Source organism: Nicotiana sylvestris, chromosome 6, assembly GCF_000393655.2.
Source record: "Nicotiana sylvestris chromosome 6, ASM39365v2, whole genome shotgun sequence".
NCBI lineage: Eukaryota > Viridiplantae > Streptophyta > Magnoliopsida > Solanales > Solanaceae > Nicotiana > Nicotiana sylvestris.
In genome coordinates this window covers 205,138,343-205,165,461 of record NC_091062.1, presented here as the reverse complement: position 1 = coordinate 205,165,461, position 27,119 = coordinate 205,138,343, and the positions used below count along the sequence as shown (strand labels likewise).

At 38.3% G+C, this 27,119-nt stretch overlaps 2 protein-coding genes across 2 annotated transcripts; both read right to left on the bottom strand.

Annotated features, from left to right (window-relative positions):
* Window positions 1-7,832: 7,832 nt before the first annotated feature.
* LOC138871961 (secreted RxLR effector protein 161-like) lies at window positions 7,833-8,694 on the bottom strand. The gene is made up of 3 exons (XM_070149888.1): window positions 8,507-8,694; window positions 8,401-8,458; window positions 7,833-7,898 (listed from the first exon to the last, which is right to left on the bottom strand). The coding sequence occupies exons 1-3, from the start codon at window positions 8,692-8,694 to the stop codon at window positions 7,833-7,835; spliced, it is 312 nt and encodes a 103-aa protein (XP_070005989.1).
* A 3,629-nt stretch (window positions 8,695-12,323) lies between these two features.
* Window positions 12,324-26,179, bottom strand: LOC138871960 (uncharacterized). The gene is made up of 3 exons (XM_070149887.1): window positions 26,044-26,179; window positions 25,905-25,933; window positions 12,324-12,815 (listed from the first exon to the last, which is right to left on the bottom strand). The coding sequence occupies exons 1-3, from the start codon at window positions 26,177-26,179 to the stop codon at window positions 12,324-12,326; spliced, it is 657 nt and encodes a 218-aa protein (XP_070005988.1).
* Window positions 26,180-27,119: the final 940 nt, after the last annotated feature.

Sequence of the window (27,119 nt, the reverse complement as noted above, 5' to 3'; positions counted from 1 at the left end):
ATGTCGCTTATGTTTTGGTAGGTTCAAAATAGTTACCGATAGAAATTAAGGGTCCACCAAACTATATAGAGAAGCAGGTTCTCTATTAGTTCCAACAGAACACACGCACACTGCAGTAAGTAAATGACATAATTGAATTTTACATGGAAAACTCCCAGCTCACGGGATCAAAAACCATGGCCTACCCTTGTAGGATTTCAACTTCACTACTGAGCAAAGTTTAGATTACAATCTATTGTAACCTAGGAATTAACCTCTTAATCCCGCACTAACTTGTAACAATACTATTACAAGTCACTTTGTAATAATTCTATTACAAAGATTTTATAACTCGACTAACTCTAGCCAAGACACAAACACAAGGGTTTATGATTTACAAAGATTTCCTACACAATGCTTCTTACTAAGCTAAGTAGGAATTACAAGTAGAGTGCTTTAACAAAGATACAACACAACTAAGGACATATAATAACTCGATATAGGGAACTGGTCCGTTGTTATATTGTTCTTTGTTCTTGATGTCCTTGAGAGTCACTTGCAAGATTGATAGATGACTTGAGAGAATGCTTGATCAATTCTTGAATGTGCAAGTGTTTTGTTTTACATTTGCTTGATGTTAATAATTCATTTGTGACATCTTTTGAATAATGCAAGCAAATTAGGTAAAGGACATTCCTCATAAAGTTGACTGTTGTACTGTTTTGTATTATTGCATGTGCAGGCAGTAACTTTACTGCTGGGAGAGTTGACTTGTACAGTCACTTAGGGAACTGGTAGCTATCTGTTCCCTCTGTTGTTCCTTTGACTCTGAAGAGTTGAACTGTGTCTCCAACTGGAGGCTTGTTGATCTTTAAATTCTTGAGGATGTGTATTAGGTTCCTTATCTGGTTCTTAATAGAAAGTTTGTTAGATCATCAAAACATAAGAGGGATACACATATAACCTAACAATTTCCCCCTTTTTTATGATGACAAACTTATAATTCAAGTTCCCCCAAAGAATTAGAATGACATTCGCATTTCCTGTATTCTCCCTTGAATCTGTTCCTCCTTAATTATTTTTCCCTTTTTGCATCATAAAAAGATCGGTAGCTGGTCTTAAACAAAAAAAAGCCTAGCTTTAGTTAACTCATGCAACATGTGTGCACACAATCATGACTAAAACAAAGCAAAAGAGCAAAGCATAAACAAAAAAAAAAAGATGATACTTTCATTAATTTGGATCATTAACCAGGGAACAGTTCCATTGATTCCAAACACATCCACAAAATAAAAATAGCAAAAACAAAGGTACCAGCCATAAACATCATCAGAACAAAAACAAAAGACACTAAGAACTTGACACTTGGGAAGGACATTGTTTAGGGAGCACTAGAAGGGGAAGTCATAGACGAAGAGGCAAGAGTGTGAAGAAGGATGTCCATTCGATCATTAGCTGGCACCTGCTCTTTGAGCAGTCTCTCCTTTAGATCATCAACCTGTTTCCTGAGGTCGGCATTTTTCTTGGTCAGACAGGAAACCTCTGAACCAGGTGCGTCCTGAAGCTGACTTAGCTTACCCTCAAAAATGACATTCCTTGACTTTAGCTTCCTTATCTTAGCAGTGGCACTATTTTGAACGTTGATCAACTGGGAGATAGTAGAAGTGCTGCCAATCCTCCAACCTTTTCAATGCATTCACATTCCTCGAGGGTAGTCTTGGAGAAGGTTTGCTTACAGGTACCCACTTTAGCTTGTCCCAAAAGGACTTTGAAGAACTCAAACACCTTGGTAAGAAGGAACCCGTAAGGCAACCCATGATTACCATCCTTGAAATCTGCTACCTTCTGCATGTGTTCTAACATGATGGAAGGCAGGTTGATAGTGGTGTAGTTATCCAGTGCTTCCATGACAATCCGATTTGTTCGAGATGTAATGGACCTTCTCTCAGCACGAGGGAACAAGACCTTGTTCACCATTTCAAACAATAATTGGTACACTGGAAGGAGGGTCTTCTTTTGTACCCGTTCCCCGTGCTGAACTGCCGCATCCTTCAAGATAGCATTTCTAAAGTTCGAAGATCAGGTTCCTTGAACAGAAGACAAACCCTCAGCAGGAACACCTAAAATAGTTCCCAGCACAGCAGAGTCCATCACAAAATCAACACCATTCACCATCCATTCACCTTCATACAAATATGATCGTCTTCCACTTTAAAGAAGTCGGCATAGAAACTTCGTACTTCTTCCTCATACACTTTGGGACTATCACCTATGAATAGGTGTGTCCACTGTTGAAATTTGCAGATTTCCACCAATTGACGCATGCCAACCATATGTGAGCACGTGATTTTTGCCCTATATGTATTACTCTAACAAATTCAAAATAAAATAATTTCTTTCAGTGTTTGCAATTTTGTTGGATTTTGTGGTATTTTCTGTTAATTATTTGCATTTGTCTGTGCACGTTTGTTTTATTTAATTCATGAAAAATACAAAATATGTTGCATTTTTATTTAGGATTTAATTTTATATTTTTAGATTAATTAGCAAATTAGTTTGTTTATAAAAAATGAAAATCACAAAAAATAATTCATTTTTAATTTTGAATTGTATAGTTTTCTTTAAATTTAAAATTTAATTAATTATTGTAAATACCATGATGAGTGATTAATCTAATTGGGTAGGTTAATTTAGTTTAAAAATTATTATTAATTAATTTAGGATTTATTTTTATTTTGGAAAAAGAAAAGAATTGTGAAATTGAAAAAGAAAAAGAAAGGAAGGAAATTCAAATATGGGCTCAAACCAATTTAATTGCCCCAGCCCAGACGGAATGACCCAACACCCGACCCAAACCACCCTAACCCAGTCCGGCTTCCCCCCAAACGAAACGACGTCGTTTCATAGGCAACAGATCAGGACCGTCGAGGTTTCTTCATCGGACGGTCCTGAAGCTCAGGTCCCTTAGTATTTCAATGTCCAAACCTGCCCCCACCCTTGACTCATCTCCCTCACAAACCCGCCCCTGCCAAACCCTAACGCCGCCGCCCTAAATTCCCCCACCGCCGGAGGTGGCGCCACTACGAACCGACCTCAGATTAACACCAAATACCCTCCTCAACTCCCTCAGTCCAAATCTACAAGCACTTTCCATCGAACAAGCCCAAAATGTCTAGAATCTTGATTTGAAAGAAAACCCTAGCGTCGCCCCTGTGTTCTCCGGTGGCGCCGCCGCCTCGGTTCGACCCCAAAATCACACCCCTGAACCCCCGTCTCTCCCTTACCCTAAATTCCCACTTAGATTCCCTCGAATCACCCCAGAACTTTCCGAATGACAAATCTGAGTTCGAACCCTAAAAATTCCGTCAAAGCTGGGCATGCATGACCTTAAGCCTCTGATCTGCTCGAGTTTAAAGCCTAATTCAACACGAATTGATGTTGCTCATTTGTTCTTGGCAAAGAACAAGTGATTAGCATCAGTTTCATTTAAATCAAGGTGCTCGATGCCATTTCGAGTTTGCTAGGATAAGTTTCTTTCCCTTTTTCTTTTCTATCCGAGTTCACCTTCTGATCCTCTTCTTTTCTTCTCCCTTTCTTTATGTTTTTACCTTGATTGAAATTTGAACAAGTTCTGGACCCAGTTTCCCTTAAGATTGATTTTGTGTTCGTAGTTATTCCGTTGGCTTTTCAGCTTTCTTTTGTTGAAGTTTATGGTCTGGTTAACTTTCATTAGTGCCATACTTAAATTTCTCATTTTGTCTTTGTTTTGGTCACTAGGCTTAGTTAGTTAGTTTAATTAAGTTCCCCGCCTATCTGTGATTGTTAATTCATTTGTTTGGTTTTTAGTCTTTGTTTGGGTTTCGTCTTTGGGCTCTGAGGGCAGTCTAAGATCTCATGATTAAAGGCGTTCTGTTTCGCCTGATTCAAAGCCCATGTCTGGCTAAGCATTGATCCCGTTTGGGGATTCAAAGCCCATGTTCATGTTTGGCCGGGTTTCAGGGTAAAATATAGGGGTAATAGGGGTAAATTGGGTAAGTCACCTAAGGGAATCTTGCTATAACAGAATTGGGAAGCTTCTAGAAAGTTGTGGAAGAGTTTGGTTCTGATTTTCTATTTTCTTTAAGGGGTATCTGAGCTATAATAAAAATGAAAAAGGGGGCAAAGTGCAAAACTAAGTCTGCCCTAAGAGCTTGCCTATAAAGGTAGCTTTTCTTGCCTTTCAAGGCAAGACCCAAGAGCTGAAAAGAAGAAAAGCTCAGAAAAATACAAAAAATGGCAGGAATTTTACCGTTTCATTGAATTTCAATGAGTGTGGATTCCTTTTCAACTTTTGAAACTACTTTTACTCATCCGAGTGGGAAAGGGACTGAACTTGGTCGCCAAAGTTGGGTCTAAAGTTTTGTTGGGCTGCTGAGTGTTTGAGTTTGTTGTATTGAGCTGTTGCAAATCATTTCTAAGGTTGGGACTGTTTTTGCTGGCTGTTTCAGTGCTGATTCTTGTTGCTGATCCTGTTGATTTTTTCATTTTTGTCTTTGTTCATTCCCAGGTACACATCTTCACACTTTATTCGAATGTAAAGCTTGATGTGGGAAATCAGAAAAATAAAATCTGGAACTCTGAATTGTATTCACAGTTAGCTGTGTTCACATTTTAGTCTACCTGTCTACTTTTCTTTTTTAGAAAATTTCGCTTATTGCCTTTCAAACTCTGAATATGTGATCAGAGACTGAGCTTCTGAATATCATATGACCTGGTATTTTAGTTTGATATCCATCTTAGTCTGATTCTTTAAATGCAGTCATTTGCATTACTTCTTCGTTTTAAGGTCAGGATTTGGACTTGTTCAAATGCAGTCAATTCGATTTTTAGACTTTAAATGTGTACTAAGTAAGGTTTTTAAGGCTACTATAGTATGGATTTGAATCTTGTATGCAAGTTGAATTGATGGTTCAATGCCACAGATTTTGAGTCTGATTTGTGCGATAAGCCTCGATATTAGGAAATATCTGCTTTCCTATAGCAGGGGTCTCAGTTTGCTTCGTTATTTTTCTTTAGATCTAGTTTAAATTGGTTTCATGTTTAGCTTACTTTATTTTTCTCTTTCAGAATGAGAGTGTTGTATCATAATCTTCTATTGCACTGTCTTTTAAAATTCAAGTGAGTCATTTTTGTTCAGTTATACCTTGGTTTATACGCATACCAGTCAGTCATGTGCTGGCCAGGGCCAGTAGGCCCAACTGACTTTTGGGTCTGGTCTTGGAGGCCCCTTTGGAAATGAGGAGTGGCCTCCCTGTTCTCGTTTGTCCTGGGCCTCCTTTTAAGTCTAAAAGTTTTATTGTTGTTGATGTTAACTAGGGCAGCCCAGCTTCCGAACATCTAACGCCCCTCCTCCCTTCCCTAATAGTTGAACACCTAGGCCTTAAATCGTGTTAGTTCAATTATTTGTGGTAATTAATTTGAGGCAAGCTATAATTAGACGCTTAATAACAAATGGCTCTTGTGTTAATTTCATAATATAGACGTAAAATAACAAATGTTCGTAGAGAAACCTTTAGGGCCGTTTAAAATACTATCGCGATTGTGGACACGTTCGCATGACACGGTTACGATTTCTTTAAAAATAAATTGGAGTATACGTTCGCGTAACTTCGGCTAAACTTTCTTAATAAAATAAAGCGTTATTAATTATGGACACATTTGCGTGACATGATTTTTGACGCGCCAAACAAATGGGTACACATACGCGTGACCCGTCTCAAGATAATTTTTAATTTAAAAGCGGTAAAGGGGTAAATGCACATAGGATCTAAAATTAGTAATAATAATAAACCAAGTAAGATCAAAGCGACCATGCTAGAACCACGGAACTCGGGAATGCCTAACAACTTCTCCCGGGTTAACAGAATTCCTTACCCGGATTTCTGTGTTCGCAGGCCGTAAATAGAGTCAACTTTCCTCGATTCGGGATTTTAAACCGGTGACTTGGGACACCATAAATTATCCCAAGTGGCGACTCTGATTTTTAATAAATAAACGATCTCGTTTCGATTGTCCTTTAATTGGAAAATCTCCCTTATATTTATGCCCTTTATGGGGTATGGGTAAAAATGAGGTGTGACACAGAGTATTAGGGGAAAATGTACGACCCCACAACACCTTTTGATTTTTCAGTTTTTCTTTCACAAGACCCTGGGTTGCATCAACCTTGACCTTTTTTGAGGAACCAGGTTCCTCACTAGCACCAGTCTTCATTTTTACTGATTTTCGTGCACTCTTTCCTTTCTCAGCAGATAACACTTTGTCAACGGACTTCCCAACCATATGCTCACCAGATTCTTCAACTAGATTTTCACTAGATTTTTTGTCCTCAACATTGCTTACACCCATCTTACTCTCTTTCTCAACAGATATTTTTATCCTCAACCCTTCTCAACTCCTTTCTAACAATAGAAGCCTCCCTTTTGGTCTTAGGATTAGGAAGATTCTTTAAGGACTTATGAACCAAGGAACCAGGTTCCTCTTCGACCTCATCATCAACATTCACAACTTGTGCAGGAGGCACCACTTTTTCATTGACAATCTTTCCATCTTTCACCAGTCTCCTCTTCCTCTTTTACATTTTACTTTTCCTTAATACATACTCAAAGTCTTCCTTCTTTTGCAATCTCGTGATGGGTCTTTTAGACATTAACCTCTGGGGAGGTGCCTTTCTACTCCTAGCACTAATAAAGCTCAGTAGAGCAACATTATCATAATCTTTTTATTCACTATCCTCCTTTTCCTCCTCATACACTGTCTCATCTCAGGGACACCTATGGATAAGGGCTCAACATAAAAGTGAGGAGAGGGAGAAGGATTAATATTGACCTGGAGTAATTGATAGGAACTTGGGGTTGACTCATCTTGGGTGAAGGGATCAGGTCCCTCAGCAGGTGCCCCAGTAGTACTGTCCGGTGCTGATGTTTCAATAGGCACCAATTCCCCTCTCAACTACTGTACTATTTTCTTTCCCGTAAAACTCAGACATGCCTTCACTACACCCAATGATAATTCCCTCAACAACTATAGACAACATGTTTTCTATGGCTTATTGTTCTTGTACCCCTATGGTAAACTCAGAAGTAAAAAGAGTATTACCTGTAGAATCAAGGCCAGGGGCCGTCATTGACAATTCAGTAAGGATATGGCCAACATCTTGTTCCCACTCAAGAGTAGATCTTCTTGCACAGGCAGACTAGTGACTTCTAGATTTTCTTCTCTCTCTACAGTATCCTGTTCGACCATTGCTTCATCCGAGGCAAAAGGAGAGGTCACAACCACAAACCTTTTGGAAGTCAAAGTTTTGCGACTCCAATGAGAACCAGTACCTGACTAGGTCGGAGAAGTGGGTGGTTGTGACTCTGATTTAGGGTTTAAACTAGTCAGAGTGGGGACTGTTGGCTCTAATACTAGTGTTTTAATGGGTGAAGGCACAATGGGGACGATGACTGGAGCATTTTGGGCATCCTGATTTTTAGTCATGATGGAGTTTAGTGAGTTGAAGAAGAAGGTGTTTGGTTTGAAGAAGGGAAAAGAGGAATTTTGGATTCTTTGATGTAGATCACTGCAAAAGTGACTGAAAGGGGTTATTTAATAGGGGTAAGGAACCTGTTAGGAGTGGGTGGCAATTTGGGTAGTTGTGTCGGTTCATAAGAGGAGAGACATTTGGGTTCAAACAGCGGGAGAGAAAAGAAATTGACAATTGATGACATGGGACTTTTTCAGCCGTTTAAAAGTTATGCATGAGAGTACAGAGGAACTACTAACCTGTGTCGAGGAACCAGGTTCTCCGACAATTTTTGCAAATGTAAGCCTCATCCTTTAACCAACGTGCAATGCATTTGCTGCTTCTTTGCTATGTAATTGTCATGCATGTCTACCTGTAATAGTATAGAGATGAGTTAGACTGTGGTAAAAAACACTTTTTATCTATTTTACCTATACATCTCTTTCGTAGCCAATCCTCGAGGGACCAGGTCCTCAGCTTGATTTCATCAACCATAGAGAGATGCAATTTCGTTCAAAATGCTATCTGCTCGGTGCTTTGGTGAATATGTCTGCAATTTGATCTTCTGTGCTGCAGAATTTCATACAAGTAAGCCCTTTTTCAACATTATCTTTGAGGAAGTGATGTCGCACGTCAATGAACTTTGTTCTATTATGTTGAGCTGGATACTTGGCCATGTTAAGAGCACTGGTATTGTCACATAGTAAGGGTACACGCTCAGAGAACACACCAAAATCTTCTAGCTACTGTTTACTCCATAACAGTTGAGCACAGCAAGATGCAACAACCACATATTCAACTTCTGCAGTTGAGAGGGCCATTGAGTTTTGTTTTCTTGTACCCTATGAAATTAGACATGAACCCAGAAAGTGTGCCATGCCAGAAGTGCTTTTCTTATCCATCAGATACCCAGCATAGTCAGCGTCTGCATACCTAATTAAATCAAAATTATCTCATGAGGGATAATAGAGAACCAAGTACCGTGCCCCTTTGAGATATCTCAGGATTCTCTTGGCTACTTTTAGATGGGATTCCTTTGGATTAGATTGAAACCTGACACAAAGACCCACACTAAAAACAATATCTGGTCTGCTAGCTGTGAGATATAGGAGTGACCCTACGATACCTCTATACATGGTCTCATTCACAGAGGAACCAGGTTCATCCATGTCTAGACAAGTGGTTGTTGCAATGAGAGTATCAATGATTTTTTATCCTTCCATGTCAAATCTCTTGAGCAGCTCCTTGATGTACTTTTGTTGACTTATCATTGTCCCCTTGGGAGTTTTCTTCACTTCTAAACCCAAGAAAAAGTTTAGTTCCCCCATCATGCTCATTTCAAACTCACTCCCCATGAGTTTTGCAAATTTCTCACACAGAGAATCGTTTGTTGCCCCGAAAATAATGTCATCAACATAGATTTGTACAATGAGCAGGTTCCTTCCTCGTTTCTTCATAAAAAAGGTGTTTTATATTTTTCCTCTTGTAAAACCATTTACTAGAGGAAATTTTGACAACCTTTCATACCAAGCACGAGGGACTTGCTTTAGCCCACACAGAGCCTTATCAAGTTTAAAGACGTGCTTAGGATGCTCATGATTCTCAAATCCAAGTGGTTGCTTGACGAAGACCTCTTCTTTTAGAAAGCCATTCAGAAATGTACTTTTTACATCCATTCAGAATAATTTGAATTCTATATGAGATGCAAAGCCAATGAGAATTCTGATGGCCTCCATTCTAGCAACTGGAGCAAACGTTTCATCATAGTCAATCCCTTCTTCTTGATTGTAGGCATGAACTACTAGCCTTGCATTATTCCTTGTTGCTTTTCCAAACTCATCAAGTTTATTTCTGAATACCCACCTGAATTCCTATAACAGTTCGATTAGCGGGTCATTGAACCAGGTGCCACGCACTGTTCCTCTAAAATTGATGGAGCTTTTCTTGCATAGCTGTAATCCAATATGCATCTTTCAATGCTTTCTTGATATTTTTGGGCTCTATGTGAGAGATAAAGGCTAAGAAGGCAAGTGAGTTTCTTGTCTTTGATCTAGTTTGAATTCCTGAATCAAGAGGAGTGATTATGTTTTCAAGAGGGTGTGAACTTTTGTGCTTCCAGTAAGATGCTTGAGTCTCATTGTTAGATGATCCAGGTAATTCAGACTGTGAACCTTGGCTTCTCCTTATCTTAGCATATGGGATGACTTGGACAACATCGACCACTCTATTCTCAGCTTCAATTATTATGATTGAGGGACCAGGTTCCTCTCCATCAATTGGAGATATGGTTGCACCATCCTCATTTGATTCCTCAACGTGGCTCATCATATCAGCATTTCCATTTGCCATGGCAATGACTTCACCAGGGACAATTAACTGTTTTTCGTCTTGATCATTCTTATCATTCAAATCCTTTCCACATGGGTCACGAGATTCATTAAAGATCACATATATGCTTTCTTCAACACATTAAGTTATTTTGTTGTATACTTTGTAGGCTTTGATTTGTGATGAATAGCCTAGAAAGATTCCGTTATTGTTTTTGGCATCGAATTTTCCAAATGCTTCCTTTCCATTGTTAAGGACACAACATTTACAGTCGAATGTTCTTAAATATGTTAGCTTGGGCTTCCTACAGTTCAGCAGTTCATATGGCATTTTGTTCAGAAGAGACCTGATCATGCACTTGTTCAACAAGTAGCATGTAGTGTTGACGGCTTCTACCCAGAAACCTTTTGCAATGCCACTGTCAATCAACATTGTTCTTACTATATCTTCAAGAGTCCCGTTGTTCCTCTCCGCAATACCATTTTGTTGAGATGTTCTTGGAGCTGAGAAATTGTGAGTGATGCCACTTTTAGCACAAAATTCATCAAATTTGGTAGTATCAAATTCTGTCCTATGGTCAGATCTGATACATACTATATTATGGCTCATCTTCACCTGGATCTTCTTCACAAATGCTATAAACACTTGAAAGGATTCATCCTTGGTTCTGAGAAACAGAGTCCAAGTGAATCTGGAATAGTCATCCACTATAACAAATATGTACTTCTTTCCTCTTCTACTTGGCACCCTTATAGGTCCACATAGATCCATATGGAGGAGATCAAGTGGCCTTGAGGTATTAACTTCCTTTTTGGGCTTGAAAGAGGATCTGACTTGCTTTCGTTTTACACATGCATGACATACCCTGTGATCCTTGAAGCTTGAATTGGGCAGACCACGAATCAGGTCTTTCTTGAGCAATTTGTTTAGCAATGTGAAACTTGCATGGTCCAACCTTCTATACCATAGCTCAGCATTATCATCAACAACACTCAAACAACTGAGATCTCCATTTTGCAAGGACTCAAATTCAGCGATGTGGATATTTGTGGATGTGCATATCTTGGATAAAAATTCCACTTTGTTTCCTTTGTCACAGATTTGGGAAATATTCAGCAAGCTGTATTTCAACCCGTTCACGTAGTACACATTTTAAATAGAGTGAGAAAGAGACTTCCCGATCCTTCCAACTCCCAGAATGTATCCTTTCTTTCCACTTCCAAAGGATACACTCCCTCCTTGCAGGGCCTTCAGCGAAATAAAATCATTTGTACTTCCAATCATGTGATTTGAGCAGTCGCTATCCATGTACTATTGTTGGTTGCTCCCTTTCACTATTACCTGCACAAGAAAATCAAGAGTTAGACTTAGGAACCTAAACAAGTTTAGGTCCCTTGTAATGAGGAAAGGGGTAAATGAGAGCTCTTTTGGTCCAAGCAGGCATCACACGTTTTTTGTATGAAGGATCAGGTTTCCTAGCAGTAGTTACTTTTTCAGCAAAAACTTTATTTTTTTGTTGAGATTGAAATCTGGCCTTACAGGTTTCCTTAAAGTGCCAGTGTTACTACAGTGAGTGCAGAGCCATTTATCAAGTACAGTAACATACTTGCTCTGAGGGTTGTAGGGAGTCTTTTTCCTTTGAAACCCGATTCCCTACCTATTTCCCCTACTGTTTGTATACATGGAAGTGATTGCATCAGAGGACCGGGTCTACTTAAGTGATTTTTCTAGGTCACTCTTCACTTTTCCTAGGTCTTCCTAAAGTTGTCTGTTTTTCTCAAGCTCTGCGCACAGACTAGATTTCACTGATTTTAACTCATCTTCAAGCCTAATGTGTGCTTCACTTACAACTTCCTTTCCGTTTTGAGTGTTTCTAAGCCTACTTTCCCTTTTTAGTTCCTCAATTGCTTCCGTTAGGTCTACAACCACCACTAATAGGTCATATCTCTCATGCTCAATGTTAGCAACCCTCTTAGCTAAAACTTCTTTCTCCTTTGTTACACACTCAATGGTCTCTTTTAGATCGAACACAACAACCACTAGATCATCTCTGTCATGTTCTATGTTGGCAATTTTTTCAGTTAAGACATCTTTTTCTTTCTTTAGACTCTCAATGGTTTCCTTTAAGTCTACCACCACAACTACTAGATCATCTTTCGACTGTTCTACTTCTCCCAGTTCCACAGTGAATGCATATTTATCATTTATAAGACTATGATGCACATCAATTAAAATATTTGCCAAAGACATAAGTTTTTTTGGAGAATAAGACTTTAGATTTCTTTGAACATCTAAGAAGTTTACCTTATCATCATCATCGTCATCTTCATCATTGTCAAATTTTGCCATAAGGGCAAAGATTAAGTCATACTCAGCTGATTCACTTCCCACTACCTTCATGGAGTTATCACCTTGATCATCATCTTCTTCAGATTCACTGGAAGTGTCCCCCATGCAGCAAGGGCTAGTTTCACAATATTGTTAGCGTCATCTTTTCTCTTGAATCGTTTGTCAGAACCTGGTTCCTCTTAGTTGCTTTGTTAGTGTTGTGTTTGTACTGATATTTCTTGAGGAGAGGGCAATCCTTGATGAAGTGTCCTAGCTTGCCACACTTATGACATAGGTCATACCCTTTTGGCTTGCTGGACCTGCCCCTTTTTGGAATGCCTAAATTTCTGTGAACCATTTTCTGAAACCTTCTTGTCAGGTAGGCCATATCAGCATCCTCACCACCTGAGTCATTACTATTTGTCTTGAGGACCAGGTTCTTCTCCCTTTTGGGCTCTCTTCTCTCATTATCCTCCTTCTCCTCCTCCTTCTTCTCCTTCTTCTCCTTCTTTTTCTTCTTTTTCTTCTTCTTCTTCTTCTTATTCATTTCATAGGTCTTGAGATTGCCGACAAGTTCATCAATGGTCAGCTCCTGAAGATCATTTGCCTCTATAATGTCATTTACTTTGCTTTCCTAGGAATTAGGTAATCAACAAAGTATCTTCCTAACAAGTTTGTTCCTGGGGATGATCTCTCCGGTGAGTGAAGCTCATTGATGATAGACGTGAAGCAAGTGTGCATATCCTGAATGGAATCATCGTCCTTCATTTTGAAAAGCTCATACTCTATGGTCAGTATGTTAATCTTGGACTGCTTTACCTACGTTGTCCCTTCATGAGTTGTTTGGAGAGCTTCCCAGTTCTCTTTAGCTGATTGGCATGTTGAAATCCTATTGTACTCATCAAGGTCCAATACCACAGACGAGGATTTTCTTAGCTTGAAATTTCTTTTCATTAGCCTTGCGGTCAATATCATTATATTCCTTTCTAGTTTTAGGAACTATCACTACGGGGTCTCTAATGGTCTTCGTAGGAATGAAAGGTCCATCGCAGATGATATCCTAGAGCTTTGAGTCTTCAGCCATGATAAAGTCGTGAATCCTTGTCTTCTACCATCCATAGTACTGGCCGTTAAATCTTGGCGTTCTGTAGGTAGACTGACCTTCTTCTAAGTTTGGAGGAGCAGCCATGATGATCATTTCTAGGTGTTCACTTGATAGAAAGAACCCCCTCTAATACCAATTGATAGAAATTAAGGGTCCACCGAACTATATAGAGAACCAGGTTCTCTATTAGTTCCCACAGAAAATACACATACTGTAGTAAGTAAATGATACAATGGAGTTTTACATGAAAAACTCCTAGTTCACGGGACCAAAAATTACAGCCTACCCTTGTAGGATTTCAACTTCACTATTGAGCAAACTTTAGATTACAAACTAGTGTAACCTAGGAATTAACCTCTTAATCCCTCACTAACTTGTAAAAACACTATTACAAGCTACTTTGTAATAATTCTATTACAAAGACTTTACAACTCGACTAACTCTAGCCAAGACATAAATACAAGGGTTTATGATTTACAAAGATTTCCTACACAATGCTTATAACTAAGCTAAGTAGGAATTAACAAGTAGAGTGCTTTAACAAAGGTACAACACAACTAAGGACATGTAATAACTCGATACATGGAACTGGTCCGTTGTTTTGTTGTTCTTTGTTCTTGATGTCCTTGAGAGTCACTTGCAAGATTGATAGATGACTTGAGAGAATGCTTGATCAATTCTTGAATGTGCACGTGTTTTGTTTTACCTTTGCTTGATGTTAATAATTCATTTATGACATCACTTGAATGATGCAAATAAGTTAGATAAATGGCATTCCCCATAAAGCTGACTGCTGCACTATTTTCGCACTGTTGTGTATGCAGACAATAACTTTACAGCTGGAAGAGTTGACTTGTATAGTCACCTCGGGAACTGGTAGCTATCTGTTCCCTCTGCTATTCCTTTAACTCTGAAGAGTTGAGCTGTGTCTCCAACTTGAGACTTGTTGATATTTAAGTTCTTGAGGATATGTATCAAGTTCCTTGTCTGGTTCTTAATAGTAAGTTTGTTAGATCATAAAAATATACCCAAATAACCTATCAATTACGTTCTTTGAATATATTCCGAGCGATTTTGGTCCTTAAAGTTTTCCTAAACTAAATATTTTTAATTAGCGAGAAACACTAGATAAGTTTCGTAAAATCACAAAGACTGTATGCAACATCCAAAACTGCATCATACACTAGAAATAAACCAAAAATAACAAAAATTATATCTTAAAAAAACTTGCCTTAAGGACCAAAATTGCTCAAGAATATATTTAAAGGCTATTTGAACTTGCCCCAAAACATAAGAGACCATTTTTCTCACTTGCACAAAAGTTCCACCTCCCAAAGGAAAAGGCAGTGGCAGAGCCACATAGCTCCAAGGGGTTTCAATTGGCACCCCTTTGCTGGATAATTACATTATTTAGTGTAAGTATGTAATTTTTGACCCGCACGATTTTTAAGAGTTATTTTTAGTATTTGTAGTATTTTTAGTACCTATTTGATTTTATAGAATTTTAGTATATTTTTATTTTCAATTTTAATTTTTAGACACAAAAAATGAAAGTACAAAAAAAATAGTTCATTACATATTTTCTTATTTCTTTTACTTAAGGCCATTAGTATTTTATTGTAATATTTTGATTTTTACTATGATTTCGATTTATTTCTTTTCTCTGCCCTTACTTGAAAATACAAAAACAAAATAGTTTCATATTATGCTATAGTTTTACTTTAATTAATTGAATTAAGTTTAATTTATTTAAAGGGAAGAAGTTTTAGTTGGTTAGTTTATCGATCTTTAGAATTAAAGAGTTCAAAATTTGAGCCCAAATTCGGATAGCTTATTCCTCTTAGCCCAAAACTCCCATAACTCATCAGGTCATTTACCTTCAAAATATAACAAACCCTAAAATAAAAGACGCCTCTCTTATTCTCACAAAAGAGAAGACTTGCCGCAACAAACAGAAGAGAGAACGAGAACCTTACCCCTTCTCCAGAAGCCATCGGCAGTAATAAGAAAAAGAGGGAGAAAAGGAGCAACGACTCTCTCATCTCTCTCGATCAAGGTCAGCGACCGCGCCCCCATCATCGGAAAGCATCCACAAAACTCCCTCCTATCAAAAACGAGGTCAGCCTCCTCTGTCGTCTCCTCTGTTTGCCATCACAACCACCATAGACGCCACTTAATGCTCCAAAATTAGTCCATAGAAATCCAGAAACATCCCTTTCTCAACCCAAAAAAAAAATGCAGCAAACATAGCCTGCCAAGACCCATCACATTCCAACACTAAAAACACTCCAAAAGCACTGCGAAAACCAGTCCAATCCAGCCCCAAAATCAGCCAAAAACGATCAAAACAACAACTCAAAATTGCTACCATTCGAGTTTGAGTTCTCAGTCAAGGTTCCTTTATCGGCGAGGTTTCCGATCTGAGATTAGTGAGCTTCCCGGCGAGGTTCTTCGCTTCATGTCGAGTTCTCCATTTTGTTTTAGGATTGTCGTCTGATTTCTTGTAAATTCATTTGGAGTTTTTGGCTAAATGAAAGTTCTTATTCTCTAATATGCTTCTTAGTTTATGGTATTTGCTGCAATTCTGTTTGGCTTATGAAAGTTAGATGAATATTCTTGTTAATACTTGATTACATCATGTCTAAATCATGAAATTGCTTGAGAATTTTCATGGGTTGGATGTGTATTTTTGTTTCTATGAGTTTGAAGTATTCATTAAGTTGAAATTCGAGGCTGCAGGCATGTGAGCAATAGAAAGCAAAAGATCAGAAACCAACAGTAAAGAAACATCATTAAGTTATGATAGTTATTCAACACGACATAGTGTATGTGAGGCGTTAAAGATTTAGGCATATGAAGATTAGGATATATGAATTTGATGTTTTGCTTGCATATGAAGATTAGGATATCTAAATTTGATGTTTGGCAGCAAACTGGAGGTAGGGAGTGAATTTATTTGTTCGTAGTCCTTCGTCTTATTTCTATGTTATTCTATATCTTTGAAATTTTGATGATTTCCATAAAGGAAAAGGGATGAGCTATTATATGGTTTAGAGTAATTGATTTTGAGTTAATAAGTTTGCTAATGCAATTTGAGCTCTATTTTATTTCGATTTGATTTTATCTTTTAAAAGTAGTTAAATCTCGCTAATTTGCTTGTTTGTTAACAGAGGATATATATATTTATTCATAAGCTAGCCCATATTCACTAATTATGAACACGATAGTATGCTTTAGGCGCGTTATTAATTAATTGAACTATCGTAATTATGTATACATTCGCGTAACATAATTATGATTCCCAAAATAAATCAAGGTACGCGAACGCGCGACTTTGGCCAAACAATTCTTAATATTAACGAAGCGTGACTAATTGTGTACACGTATGCGTGACATGATTCTTGACACGCCAAACGAGACGAGTACATGTACGCGTGACACTTTTTCTTGATAATCCCATAATTCCATAATTCAGTAATTAAAAGCCGTAAAAAGGTAAATGTACATAGGTTTTAAAATGAGTGATTAAAAAATTAATTAAGTCAGGTATGATTAAAAGAGACCGTGCTAAAACTACGAAACCTCGAAATGCCTAACACTTTCTCCAGGATTAACAGAATTTCTTACCCAGTCTTCTTGTTTTCACAGATTTTAAAACAGTGTCAAATTTTCTCGATTTGGGATTTAAAACAAACCGGTGACTTGGGACACCATATTATTATTCCAACTGGCGACTCTGAAATAAATAAATAATTTCATTTCAATTAATTTTATTTTAATTGGAAAAACTCTCTATTCCTTCGAAAAAGGAGGTGTGACAGCTCTGGCGACTCTGCTGGGGATGGAACCCAGAATCTCTGGTTCAGGGTTCAAAATTCGAGCTTGTAATGTAATATGTAATTGGCTTTATTGTTTGTGATATTACTGTGTTTGTGGGTCTAATGTGGTAATTTTCACTCATTTACCGCTTTGATATTATTTGAATTGTATTTAAATGTCTTCTTACGCCTCCCTTCTGAGTCTTTTAAAAATATGGTGCACACGTACGCATGACCTACTTTTTTGTTAGAAATCGTACCAAATAGAACGAAGCTGGATCAACAACTACGCCGGCTAGACTTTCATGCTCCTAGTACATTGCCCCCACCTCTGCTCGAGTTGTCCGCTTTGATAAGCCATGTCTAGAACAAAACCTAGAATAACATAGCATCATGCCGGATCCTTAGTAGGAATGTTTGTTTGCATCACGTGCATTTGACTTTGGGCACTCAACACAGGGGTTAGGTCCATCTAGGAAAGGTGTCCCAAAAATAAAAGACCATCCTGATGCACCCTATGTGCTACATATTACATTCTTCAAGGGTATAAGGGATCATTTGACGGACCAATGATGGTTGAGGATAAATGAGAAAGAAAAGAGGGTGAAGTTTAAAAATGAAGCAAGTAGGGCCCAATTATATTTTTCTTTCACAATTGTTTTTCAAGAAAAAGACCAAAAAATGACTTTCCCATCATTTTTCAAAAAAAGACAAAAAATATGTTTCCTCCAAATCAGTTTTTTTTAATTCTCGCTCGTATCCAATCTTTCTGAACTATGCATACCTGGTTCTCGTCTTTCGGGGAAGGATGCGTAGGCAACCACATAGGATCTGGTCTTCCTAGTGAGTCTTAAGTTCTTGGCTTCGAGGATTGTAGCCAAATCTTGCATGTCTAGCCACTTTTGGCCACATAGGTCATTTTGCAAAATATGGCTCTTTTCGCTAAGTGGCTTGTTGAATTGTGTCTGGAGAGTCTTGAGTTTACAATCAGTTTTCTCCTAACTTTAGGGTTCGTCCTTATTGAATTTATATTTCTAGCCACTCTTGGGCCACATCGGTTGTTCTTGTAAAATGTGACCATTTTCGTAACAGTGAACCATGTATTAGAATCTTGAGTTTGCAACTAGGTGTCATATTACTTTAGGGTTCGTCCTTGTCGAATTTGCATCTCTAACCGCGTTTGGCCATACCGACCCTATTTTGCAAATTGGGCCATTTCTGCAAAGTAATTGTGAGGGTCATTATTATTGGGAGTTTGAAGCCATATAAACCTTAGTGAGGCATTTTCCATGTCTTAGAGGTCAATCTTGCTAAGTTTTCACTTTTATCAACCTCTTGGCCACGTAGGCCGTTTTGCAAAAATTGCCTCAATTGTGTCTTGCATGTGTCTAATAGGAAGTGTTTTGGTCTTACATAGTGTCTTGAGTCACTAACTATGTTTGGTCTTATTTTTCTCATTCAGGTATGGATCCATTTGTCAGAACTTGAGCATGACGGACGCCCCAGGACCATCTAGTCAGGACCTCTACATTCAAGAGCTGCTTAAGGAGACTTTTTTATATTTTGAATCTATTTTTTATGTTGTCTTTTACTTTCTAGTCCTGTACAGTAGTACTAAGTCTTTTAGGTGGTGTCAGAATCTATCATAGTCAAGTTGAGTTTGTCGAGTCTTTCGTTGTCGTATTTCTGATTCTGTATTCAGAAAAAAAGTTATAACTGAAAAATCCAAAAAAGATTTTAGTTTTTAGTTTATTTTGTCCATTGCTTTTTCAGAACTACGCTTGATATGCTTCATGTGGAACATGATATGTTGGCAACCTACATAGGGTTCGATTAAATCGTTTATGAAATTAAAAAAAAAAAGTAAAAGAAAAAAAAGGATGAAGTTGTGGGATGTATGAAATGAAAGGAAAGAAAAGAGTGAAAATTATAAAGAAAAAGAGAAGAAAGAAAATGAAAAACCAAGGAGTTCTAGAAAGGAAAACAAAGAGGAAAAGGGCAAGGAGACTAGTGGGATGATGCCATATGACCTTGCGTTCCTCACAGTTAATTGATGATAGGTGCATTGCACGTAATGTGATGTTATTATATGATAAATGCCCTAACGCTAACATGTTGGCTTTGTCTTGCTCCTCTTTGTTATCCTTATTATTATCAAAAGGAAGGTGGCTGATTTGTGGCATTCTAGCGATTCATCCATACAATACAAGGTGAAAGAGCAAGGTAGTCATGGCTAGCAAAGACTTAGACACAAGTGTTGTTGACCCACCGAAGGAGATTGTGGAGTCGGAATCTAAATTGAATGAGGAGGTCCAAAGGTTGAAACAGCAGATGGCAGAAATATATCAGGCTTGGATCAGGGGGCATCCTCCACCTTCATTCCCTTCTAACTACACTGAAACCCTGCAACTATCCCACCACTATCACAAACCCAGGTTCCCACTACCATTGACTTTTTCCCTCAACATGCACTAGGTTTTACCCCTTACCACAACTACCCTGACACCTCATCCCAAACTTTCCGTGCTCCACCAGCCAAAATAACCTCATACTCTGCTCCAACATCTGCTCCTGTTTTTGTAGCCCCTCTATCACACCTCCATTTTCACCTACACCCCGTAAAGGGGCGTAAAGGGAGTTTTTCCAATTAAAGGACAATCGTAACGGGATTTATTTATTTAGTTCAGAGTCTCCACTTGGGAGATTTATGGTGTCCCAAGTCACCGATTGAATCCTGAATCGAGGAAAAGATTGACTATGTATTACAGTCCGCGAACCAGAAATCCGGATAAAGAACTCTGTTAACCTGGGAGAAGGTGTCAGGCATTCCCGAGTTCCGTGGTTCTAGCACGGTCGCTCAACTGTCATATTCGGCTTATCTATCTGATTTTAATACATGTTGAACCTATGTGCAAATTTTAACTTCAACCGCTTTTATCTATTTTTTAAGGAAAATTGCAACGTCATTAAAGCAAGTCTTGAACCACGTCACATAAATGCACCCGTGGTTTTTGACATATTTTAACATCGTTAAGATTTGGATTTGAGTCACATAAATGCGCACCCGAGTTTAGAAAGGTAACACTATTAAAATACGCGCCTACAGAGACTAGCGCGTTATTACTTTGGGGAAAATCCGTGAAATTCGTTAAACGGCCCATCCCGAAATCTATGTATTTTTATATACATTTAATGAGGGCCCCGTAGTTTATTTGTTTGTTTAGCGAGGCTCATCTCATTTTTATTATTCAAAAGGCAAACCTAAAAGCTATGGTGATTTTCCTATTTTTTACTTGTCTCTAATAATAAAAATAAAACCTAACTAATTATTATCTTTTAAGAAATACTACATCTAGATCTGCAAACTCCAAACAGTCTACGCGAAGGAATCATAATCCAGGCCAAGCACAAACTGGACCAATCACAGACATGGGTCCAGGCCCCAAACGGATATGCATGTCAGACCCAGGCCTAGACCATTTATTTCGGCCCTGAAGCTTACACTTTATGCAAAGGGGCTATCGATCCCCAGCCATTAAATTAAACAACGCTTCAGTTCAATGTGCACAAGTGTTCACTGAAAGTTTTAAAACCATAAAGTTTAATGAACTAGCTCAACGAAACGAACAATTAATCTGATTCTTTACCCCAGCCCTTATGCTAACCAAAATTACCAACTCCAGTTCACGTATCTATCAGATTTAAAGTCGTTGTTCATGCTAGGAATTAACACGGACAATCATGAAAAAGCTTAACTTATTGAGGTGATTAGATATTATACCATGTTATTCGTACAATAAGTCATGTCTAATTTTATACCCGTTTATGATCCCAACACCCTAAATATGGAAGCTATAGCAATTGGCTATTACGAGCAGCTTATATAGTCCAGTATAAATTCATGGTCATATAATCAATAATCCACAGTCTTTCTAGTTTAATTACAAGACAAGTTTAAGAAATTACTAATGCGTATTTGAAATTTATAACTACAAGCTATACTAATAGTGAAATACATAAGCAAATTCATATGATAGCAGTGCCTCATCATTTGATTTCATAATCGTTCAGATACATCGAATGAAACTTCAAAGCATTAGAGACAACAAGGAACCTGGAAATATAATCGAGTAGAAGGAGGAGTTAGCAACAGAAGAGCAAACAACAGCAACCAGGAATTCAAACAGCAACCATCACAGTTCAAGACCAATTTTTACCCAAAATCAACTCGACCACAACCCAGAACAAGTTGCAAAAACCAATAGCAACAGCAAATATCAAAACGAATAGACTCAATAGAGTTAGAATTAAACCAAAACTTAATCAGTAGACTACTGAACCACTTCAGCAATGAGAATCACTATCCAGAATTTGACTTACACCTATGAATGCAATGAAACAATATATTTTTTTTTGGTTTTCTGTTCTTAAACTCTCCAGAACTCTAAAAAAAACTGAATGCCTTAGCTTTTAAAATGCTGTCTGAGACTGCCTCTTCAAAGAACTCTCAAAACTCTCTCACTCCCCTCCTCCTTCAGGTTTTTAAGACTTCTATTTTTTACTCCAGGTCTGAAAAACTCTCCTCTTATTTCTTTTGAACTTCTATATCTCTCCCCTCTTAGTCTGTCCGAATCCCCCTTATAATACTCTCCAAAATAAATCCCCCCTCATTCTAAGGTCTGCCATGTTTTTTATACCCTAAGACAGACCCCTTTTCCAGCCTGTTTTAACACTTAAATCATTAAGAAATGTGTTTCTTCCATCATATTCCCTGACATCCACTACTAAGTGTCTAATTTCATTGTTTAATTCAAAGGTGTATGGGTCATGCTATATTTTAATCGATTCCTTTTAGGCCTCCACATACCATTATGTTTTGTTTCCCACTAACTATTAGATTAATGATTAATTAAGTACTTTACTGATAGCCCACTAGCAAGACCATTTGCCCAACTTTTAAACCCCAAATTACCCCTGAAATTATTGTGATTTACTGTCCTAGTCCAATTCCCTTTCAATCTGCACCCAAAAACCTATCGGCTATAACTCATTCCCTAATCAAATAACTAAGCTGATTCCTAATTGATCACCAAACTACAGCAGCTATAACCAATTTAATTCAAATTCACTTAGCAGTTCAAACTTAGAACTCAGATTAGATCAAATGGTATCCAAATGAAGGCCAACGAATCAGGACAAAACATATTTGAACATAACCAAGTTAAACTTCCAACCATGATTGACACATTACGTGGGAATGGCTAACTATATTCACAACTCTAAACTAAACAAAATTAATGAAATACTGTAACATACTGGACGAAAATAAACTGAATTTATATGTAAAATGATGAACAACAAAAACAAGGAGCCAAACATCACAGAAAATGAGACCATTTGAACTAGTAATACTAGTAACCAATTACAAGACTAGACACAGTTTTTGTACAAGAACATTACAGACACTGACTTTTACAACCAAACTAAAAGACAAACACACTCAATTGATTCAACATATGCCAATCAACCACATGAGAAAAAAAAGAAAAACTGGACCAGAAAAAAGGTCAGAAAGAGAAGAGAGAAATAAGTCGAAAAGATGATGAATTACACCGAAACTTAAGCCGATAAACAACAACAAAAATAGAAAAGAAAAACAAGAAAAATACCTCAAAATTACAGGCTAAACTCCAAACAGTTCCCATTTTAAACTTCGATTCGAACTTTTGAGATCCAAACGGACCTCAATCGAGTGTTCTCGACTGAAAACACTCGACTAAGGTCGATTAAGAACCTTCAATTTCCCCTTTACTCGGACAGGTTCCAGGTTTTGGCTCTCTAGGGTTCTTCAATAGATTTAAAATTCGACCAGTTCTAGCAAGATTTGAGCCAAAGTAGGGGTGGTTTGGGAACGAGGGAGGTCAAGTGGAGCTGGGGGTGAACTTGGGACTGGTTGGGTAGGTTTAGGGTTTTTCTCAAATCTTTGATTGAAGATTCGAAACAAACCGGGATGATTCGAGGTTAAAGGGGTAGGGATTTGTGTTGAGGGTGGTTAGAAGGTTTAGGGGTGTGAGTTTCGTGGTCACCGGCATCGTTGCCGCCGACTTTCAGGCGAAGGGGTACGAGGGAGGCTAGGGTTTGCTGGAGGGTCGTTTGGTCTCTGGTTCTTGGAGACGAAGGGGAGGGGTTTGGCTTGGGGGGGGGGAACGGGTAAGGGATTAGATTTATATACCAGAGGGGGAAACGAATCTTGGCGTTTGATCTGATGAGATCAACGGCCTTGATTGATCATTTAAGTGGAACGGCGCCGTTTAGGCACTCCTAAGACCGGATCCATCTCCGGTAAACGGGTCGGGTTGGGGAATGGGTAAGGAATAGATGATCTCGGTCATTGGATTGATTCAATCCAATGACACTGATTGAAAGTGACATAAACGACGTCGTTTGGGACGTCTGAGTGGGCTGATCAGTTGGACCAGGTTAGACACAAAATTTAGGCTGGATTTGGTCAAAATTAATATGGCCCAGTCCGATTTCTCTTCTATCTTTCATTTTTGTTTTCTTTTCTTTTTAAACTAATCTTCAAAATTAAAAACCTAAAAATCCTATTTTAAATTGTAAAACCAAAATTAACTTAAATTGCTAATTAACTCTTAAAAATATCACACAAGATTGAATAAAAGAAAATTACACGATTTTGACATTAAATATTAAAATGCGAAGTACATTACTTTTTGTGAATTTTTTCATTTTTGTAGAGCATACTTAACTACTCCGAATTACAGAATTAAATCCTAAATGTCAATGCAACCTATTTTTGTATTTTTCTTTAATTAAAACAAAGATGAACATGCACAGACAACCGAATAATTAACAAAGTGCCACGAAAATTCTCCAAATTGCGTACAAAGAAAAACTATTTTATTTTTTGATTTCTTTTGGAGTAGTTCCTGTGAGGCAAAAATCACGTGCTCACAGCTGCCCCACTTTGTCTGAAAACATGAAGAGTTTTCGTGCAAAGATAAAGTGAGCGGATACGAGCGATTTTTGCCTGTTTGAACACTCCGTGTGAAGCATTTTCTTGAAAGATTTGACCGAACCTCTGCTTCGAAGGTTTTCCTACATATCCCTGGCTAAAAGGGAATCAGGTCAATGTAGTTCGGGAAGTTTCGGTAGCTGGGACTACCATGAACTGTGGTTTCACTGTTACTGTTGCTGCTACTGATACTGCTTACTGAACTCCTTATTACACCTTGATAAAAAATAAAGAAGTTATACTAAGCTATGGTCTATGAATTACAAAGATTTATTCTCAAACTTGGTCATGTGACTGTTGTTGCCTTGTTGCCTTGCTGTCTTGTTGCCTTGTGTTTCCTCTGATGTTTCTTGATTTGTATTCTCTCTTGATTGCCGAATTTGAACTGCTTATTTCCTTCTTGTGAGCTTCGAATTATTTTTCCTTCGAAGCTTGAACTACCTTCTTCCGACTAGTGTTGCCTTCCTTCCGACTTCTGAACTTTAATTTATACTGGGGATCTTTGTTGTAACCCTCCTCTTTACTGACTTCAAACTCCAATGTATTCCTCTAATATACGGGCGTGCCCCCGACTTCAAAACTTGAAATGTAAAGACTGAAATGTATTCCTCTGTTATATGTGCGGGCTCCCAACTTCAAAACTTGAAATGTAAAGACTGAAATGTATTCCTCTGTTATGTGGGCGGGCTCCCAACTTCAAGACTTGAAAATAAAATGCCACTCCTCTCTTCAGGCGGGCTCCTGACTTCAACAACAACTTAAAAATAAAACGCCATTCCTCTCTTCAGGCAGGCTCCTGACTTCAACAACAACTTCGAAAATAAAACGTCATTCCCCTCTTCAGGCGGGCTCCTGACTTCAACAACAACTTCGAAAATAAAACGCCATTCCTCTCTTCAGGCGGGCTCCTGACTTCAACAACAACTTCGAAAATAAAACGCCATTCCTCTCTTCAGGCGGGCTCCTGACTTCAACAACAACTTCGAAAATAAAACGCCATTCCTCTCTTCAGGCGGGCTCCTGACTTCAACAACAACTTAGAAAATAAAACGTCATTCCTCTCTTCAGGAGGGCTCCTGACTTCAACAACAACTTAGAAAATAAAACGCCATTCCTCTCTTCAGGCGGGTTCCTGACTTCAACAACAACTTCGAAAATAAAATGTCATTCCTCTCTTCAGGTGGGCTCCTGACTTCAACAACAACTTAAAAAATAAAACGTCATTCCTCTCTTCAGGCGGGATCCTGACTTCAACAACAACTTGAAAAATAAAATGCCATTCCTATCTTCAGGCGGGCTCCTGACTTCAACAATAACTTCGAAAATAAAACGTCATTCCTCTCTTCAGGCAGGCTCCTGACTTCAACAACAACTTAGAAAATAAAACGTCATTCCTCTCTTCAGGCGGGCTCCTGGCTTCAACAACAACTTCGAACTGCATTCGTATTGTTATTGTTCCCCCTTGCCTCCTGAACCATTTTCCTTCTAACTTGAATTATCTTTCTTCAGAACTGCTTCCCTCAAAACTTGTATTGTCTTCCTTCTTCAAAACTACATCCCTCAAAACTGGTGTTTCATTCCTCCGCAAACTGCTGGGATAATATTTTTTTTTCAAAACATGTTATCTTCCTCCTTCAAAGACTACTTCCCTTAAGACTTATGTTATCTTCCTTCTTCCTCAAGTGGGTACTTGACTTCAGGAAAATTTTCAAAAATGAACGAAAATTTTTCTGCCCCAATTCGATAACTTTCCTTATATCATACCTTTCCGTCATCAATAGCATTTCCTGTCCCTATTTTAAATCAAAGAAAGAATTTGGTCAGTTTAAAACGTGGTGGTTGGTTGTGATACTCCTGCTGGGGATGGTTTTCCCTTTTTTTTTCATGCTATGCGTTGTCTGACCATCTTGAAACTTGGCTGATTCCTTCCGACCTTCTTGACGATTCCTTATTAACAAACCTCTCAACCATATTCCCAGTCTCCTTATCTGACCCCATGTATTTTTCATGACAGCTGACTTCACTTGAAGATCTTGCATGTTTATTGATTAACCACTTTCTCCATCGTCTGTGTTACTGAAATACCTTTTTCCCGTGCAGACCCAATATCTTCTTTTGTGGTACTGTTCGTGAACTGGCATTTCCCCAACCTTTAAGTCTCCTATGAATTTCCAAATTATGTCCAACGCTTTCCGCGTTGTTCTTTCTTGATTTTTCCGCTGGCCTTGGTCTTATAACCTTCGATTTCTACTAGGGATATCCTTCTTGATACTGGTCCACCCTTTTGTCAACCTCATCATCGAATATACCCTTGGTTCAATCCCCCTGGCCCTCCTTTTGTTGCACTGTCCCTGAATTGATATGGACCAATCTTGGGTATTTTGCGCGAACCTCAAAGCATGTTGACTATTACCAGCTCATTGCGCTTATTCTTTCCTGACTTATACCACTTTGATGTACTAGTCAGATCTCGTCTTGCATAATTGGAAAGCCGATGGCAAATTTTGAAATCATTTCTCACTTGTTCTGACCAAAGAGACTCAAAAAGAGGAAATGACAAAGGTAAAAGGAACGGAGTAAAAGACAAAAGAAAGAGATGACTCCTAACAAGAAAACTACAAAGTAAAACCTATCATATGTGGATACCAACTCTATTGGCCATGACATGCACACGTGGCCTATCCTCCGTCGTTAATCGCCTTTCACAATCTTCATCTGGTGCTTTCCTATCTTATTCTCAATCTTTATTCGACTTGTAGTGCCCGAAGGGTTTTCACTATCAAGCCTCTCTCATTTGTTTTTTCTCTCAACTTATAGCCACCTCAAGGTGCCCGTGAAGGTTTTCACCGATAAGACTCTCTCATTTTATTACTTTTCTACCGGGGATCAGAGTGTTATTCTCGACTTCCATTTGCATGACTTGGCATCTTTCGAAGACTGGTCAAAAGGTCCTTCTTTGGACCGTAACGTGGGATTTTG

Excerpts from the sequence above, each read along its gene's own strand:
- LOC138871961 (XM_070149888.1), bottom strand. The coding sequence starts at position 8,694 with ATGGATGAACCTGGTTCCTCTGTGAATGAGACCATGTATAGAGGTATC. Across the intron at positions 8,459-8,506 it reads AGATATCTCAAAGGGGCACG|GTATGCAGACGCTGACTATG; the intron begins GTACTTGGTTCT and ends TGATTTAATTAG. Across the intron at positions 7,899-8,400 it reads AGAAAAGCACTTCTGGCATG|GTAGACATGCATGACAATTA; the intron begins GCACACTTTCTG and ends ATACTATTACAG.
- LOC138871960 (XM_070149887.1), bottom strand. The coding sequence starts at position 26,179 with ATGCAAGATCTTCAAGTGAAGTCAGCTGTCATGAAAAATACATGGGGT. Across the intron at positions 25,934-26,043 it reads ATCAGCCAAGTTTCAAGATG|GGACAGGAAATGCTATTGAT; the intron begins GTCAGACAACGC and ends GATTTAAAATAG. Across the intron at positions 12,816-25,904 it reads ATGCTATTGATGACGGAAAG|GAAAGCAAAGTAAATGACAT; the intron begins GTATGATATAAG and ends CCTAATTCCTAG.